At 30.4% G+C, this 4,968-nt stretch overlaps 1 protein-coding gene across 1 annotated transcript; it reads left to right on the top strand.

The window, feature by feature from the left end:
- The first annotated feature begins 271 nt into the window (after positions 1 to 271).
- On the top strand, positions 272 to 1,809 carry LOC120068096 (MYB-like transcription factor ODO1). Its single transcript, XM_039019791.2, has 2 exons — positions 272 to 632; positions 1,127 to 1,809. The coding sequence occupies exons 1-2, from the start codon at positions 370 to 372 to the stop codon at positions 1,560 to 1,562; spliced, it is 699 nt and encodes a 232-aa protein (XP_038875719.1). The 5' UTR covers positions 272 to 369; the 3' UTR covers positions 1,563 to 1,809.
- Positions 1,810 to 4,968: the final 3,159 nt, after the last annotated feature.

The following is a 4,968-nucleotide window of genomic DNA, read 5'->3' as shown; positions in this document are numbered from 1 at the left end:
AATAAGACTCAAATTAAATTAACCAAACTCTTTTAGTAGGTAAAAGTTCTCTTCATGTAACCAACAAAAAGAAAATTAACTTTTTGAATTTTAAGTTACCATTAACCTTCATTTTCTCAACTAATAAATTTTTACCTTTTGTTAAAGAAGAAAGGGAAATTGAAATTTTTTGTGTTTTTTTTCTCTGTCTTTCTCACATGTATAGCACATGCCACAAAGAGAAGGGGTATATGAGAAAAGTAAAACGCCACTTAGAGGTATAAAAAGGTGGGTGAAGTGGGGGCTTTTTGGGATCACACTTTGAACTTGAATATTGAGTTTTCAACTTAAGCTTAATTAAAGCTCTCTACTTTTGGAGTTTTTGTAGTGATGGGAAGGCAGCCTTGTTGTGATAAACTTGGTGTCAAGAAAGGCCCATGGACTGCTGAAGAAGACAAGAAGCTTGTCACTTTCATCCTCACCTATGGCCATTGCTGTTGGAGGGCTGTCCCCAAGCTCGCCGGCCTCCGCCGTTGCGGCAAGAGCTGTCGTCTTCGATGGACTAACTATCTCCGTCCCGACTTGAAGCGTGGCCTCCTCGATGAAGCTGAAGAACAACTTGTCATTGACCTCCATGCTCACCTCGGCAACAGGTAATTCTCATTACAAAATTTTTCTCAAAGGTTTAATCGAAGGGGAAAAAGTTTCTTTGTGGTTTCTTGGGGTGTGTATTGCTTTTTTGTGGGATCTTCGAAGAAGATGGGAGAGAGGAACAACAAAGTGTTTAGAGATGTAAAACTGCATCCTATCGTGGTTTGGTCCCTGGTAAGATTTCATGTTTTTTTTTAAGACCTCAATTTTGAAGACTTTTCATAACTAATGCCTAGGGAACATTATACTTAGCTAAACTTCCTTTCTTTTGAGGCTTTTTTTTTTTTTCATCATGGGCTTATTCTTTTTTTATGTTCTTTTATTCTTTCATTTTTTCTTTCTGACCGAGATCATTTTCAACATTTTAGTATAATCTTTCACGAAGGCATCTGTCTTTCTTCTTCCTTCTTTGCTTGAAAACCTTGAGGAATTCCTGTATGTTCATCATTTCCTTCCTTCTTTGTTTCGTCTCTAAAGGATGTTCTCGTCGTTTTAGGTGGTCAAAGATTGCGTCGAGATTACCAGGAAGAACGGACAATGAAATAAAGAATCACTGGAACACCCACATAAAAAAGAAGCTGATAAAGATGGGAATAGATCCAGTTACACACCAACCTTTACAGAAGCAACAAACAGAGAGCTGCAGCCAAGGAAGCTCTACAGATTCCTCAGCAGCCATAACTCCATTATCAGAAGCTAATAGCACTGAGAAAGAACAGCCATTAACAAGCCAAATTTGGATGGAAGCTCTTCAAGATGATTCATGGTCGAATTTCCCAACATGGGGAAGTGAAATCTACAGCGATTTTGGATTATATTCTTCAGAAGATAGCTTGAATCGGTTGCTGGATTACTACAAGGAGCTTGGAGATGAGGATTTTGAGTTGGGGGATTTTAACAAACAGTTGGTGGGCATAGGAGAAACTGACTGATAAAATATTCCAGCACTTCAGTTCAGACTCATCTAATTACTCTAATTAAATGATACAGAAAGATGGGAAATTTAATTAGAAGATTATTGTTGCTTGGAAAATGTTTGAGAACTTAATTTCTTCTTATCTTTTTCTGAGATTTGATAGTGTTAACATTATGGTTGCACATATGTAAATGTAATTAGAAAAATCCTTCAATTAAATTAATAAATAATACGAAGAAATTAAAGGACATTGATAAAAGAAATTGAGGTTAATATAAAATTAGGGATGGAAACCAAAAAAAGAAGAGTCATTTCTTGTTTCTTGTTTTTTCTTCTTAAATTGTTTCAACATTTCCAATTTCAAGGTTGATTTGATATTTAAATTGGTTTGGAATTTTTTTTTGTTTAACTCAATTAAATTGATTTCTAGGAGTAGATTAAATTAGCCACGTTAGAACTAAATGAAGATAAATATATCAAATGAGACAAATTCCTTTCGAGATAGTTGGTTAAAGGATTTTCTACCTGATAATTGACACAGACATTTAAATCCCATGTAACAATTCTCAACCATTTACCTAGAGACATCTTCATTTGTCGGAAAGAAGGATTTTCTATTCCTTTCAAAATTGTGGTTTTTCTCTTTTTTTCTACTCTATCTATTTTCCATTTTATATATAATTTTATTTGAAATATAATTAATTAATTAATATTAGTTTAATAAAATTATTTATTTTAATAAATAAAAAATAATCTATTAAATATTTACTTAATTCACTTTTATAATAAAAATTTATTAAAGGAATGCAACTACTTTTTTACATAAATTATTAATTAATTAGTTAATAGTATCTTAAACATATTTAATTAGTAAATTAAGATTAGTTAAATTTAATTAGTACAAAAATATATTTTTCAATAATAATAATGTATTACTTTATTATTTTAATTATCCATCAATTATATATTGAGATTAATTTTAATTTGATTCTTCTTTATGAACATATAATTGTTACTGATTATTTATAATCAATTAATTATTTATTGTGATCAATTTATATTACCTCATTAATTATTAACATATCATATTTCTTAAATTTTTTTTAGTCTTCTTTATTAATATATCATATTTTTATCTTATTTTTCACTTTTTATACAATATATTGTTTATTAAAATATATTTTATTATACTATTTAATGAAATTTGAAATTACTAATGTTGAATTTAACTAATTATAAAAATGATTAAGTATTAGATTATAATGAATATGACGTTATTTAAATATATTTATTGGTTAATTTTAATTATAAATTACTCGATTTTTAAATATTTATAATTATAATATTATTGATTCTTAATTAATTAATTTTTACTAATACATTGAATGATATTTATGGTTTAATTAATTAATATATTAAAATTATGTAAGATTTTCATGCTTAATTTCATAAATTTAATACAAACATAATTTTTGTTCATAAAATTCTGATAACATTTTTCATGCACAATCAAACACAGTCATCTTTGATTCTCAGTTATCTTATTCTTAAGTAACATATTCCCAGGTATCATTTATTTTCAGACATCTATAAAACTTTAAATTAAACGATCCCTTAAAGTTTTTCCCAATCCTAAATCTTTGAAAACTCATGGACTCATCATTTAAAATGAATTTTTAAATATATGTTAGGATTTTTTTTAAACTATATATGTTGAGAATCTATTAAACACACAATTAAAATTTAAATCCTTTAAAGTGTATAAATTCACTCAACATTTTCAACATTTAATGACTTGTTAAATGTGAAATTAAAAGTTTAGCAACTTATTGAACATCGAAAGATCTATTTGATAGAAATTTTAAATTGTTTAAGATTCAAGTCTTATTTACTTCACCATTTGGTATTTGGATGCAATTGTAATTGGACTAGATTTTAAAGTGATTGACATGTAATCGTAAATAGACCACCTTTGATTGTGTTTATGAACCTGTTGAACCATTGGCGCTCAATAATAATGGACAACTTTTGATTGTATGTACCACCTATGTAATTCTCGAATTAAAAAAAAAAAAAAATGTATGTTTACTATAATACCTTCTAAACTATTGAAAATATTTTGTAAAAACTCATATATCGATTTTTTCCCTCTTCTTGCAATTTTCCTTAGTCTCACTTCACATATTCTCGCATCATTCTTCTGGTTGCTTCTCCATCTGCGTTTCCGTCGTCTTTCAGCCTTGCTGTTGCATTTGGAATTTAACCCTTGTTCTTTGAGATTTTCGTTCATCAATTTTGGATAAAAAATTTCAATTTGCAACCTCGTACTCGTGCATAGCTATCTCCTTACTAAAGGAACTCTTATACAAGAGTATCTCTAAGCGGAAGCAGATCTTTCCAAAGATATTCTGATAGAATTACCAAATTTACATTCAAACATACAGATATGCATCAAACTGTAAAATTAGCGGCATGCTTAAAAATAAATAACCAAGAGAACAAGGAAACTTACCAATTGCAGAACTTTTCTCCTCGACAAATCTCGCTCTCTCCAAGGAACGGGTGCTCCGCTCTGGCTGGAACGTCAAGCTATCATTCAGCAACACCACCGGTCGTCTACCACGAACAGTCTCCACAGGAACAGAAAGGAAGATGGGGATGACACCACCACTTGGAACCCTCGGTATTCTCGGTGTGAGAATCCAAAGAGTGGGCTCTGTTCGGATTTGGTAGAGGGTATAAGGAGAGAAAGATCGTATAGAACGATCAAGCAAGTGGGAGAATGTTGAGTCTATCGTATAGACAAAATGTTTGATTGTTTGATGTAGTACATGACCGTGTAGTAAATAGGCAGCGATCGTTTATACAACCGTTTAGTAAATGCTCAGCGCTAGACGGTCATTTAGAGAAATGTAGGCGATCGTTTAGAAAATGGTGCGTGCGTGTAAGCGATCGTGTAGTAAATTCGAGCTATCGTATAGTCTCTCAATTTACTAAGCGATAAGCAACAAATACTTCGTGAGCAAAATAACCGTGATGTTTTCAAAATGAAAACAATTTTTATTTTCTTATTCAGTTTCGAAAACTGATTGGAACTTCCCACTAACACATGATTACGGAGAAAATGGCGTGCACAATTATCCCATAATTGCCAAAATAAAATAATAAATATAATCATATTATATTCATTAACCTATAGTTTAATATTACATATCAACCATTGTGTTTTCTCCTCCACTAGATATAAATCATATTTATATCCATTTCCTCCAATTAATGTATCTCGTACATAAAGTTAATCATATCATATACAATTAACCAGTTCAATCATATCATATATAATCGAACTCCCTCTTGTTAATTTGAACATTTCAAACTGACCCAAAAACTGATTCTCAACTTGAATTCATTGAGCTACCAAG

The sequence above is a fragment of the Benincasa hispida genome, chromosome 12, assembly GCF_027475165.1.
Source record: "Benincasa hispida cultivar pf3 chromosome 12, pf3_genome.v1.1, whole genome shotgun sequence".
In the NCBI taxonomy this organism is placed as follows: Eukaryota; Viridiplantae; Streptophyta; class Magnoliopsida; order Cucurbitales; family Cucurbitaceae; genus Benincasa; species Benincasa hispida.
Note: the sequence above shows the minus strand (reverse complement) of the source record. Positions and strands in the feature narration are given on the sequence as shown.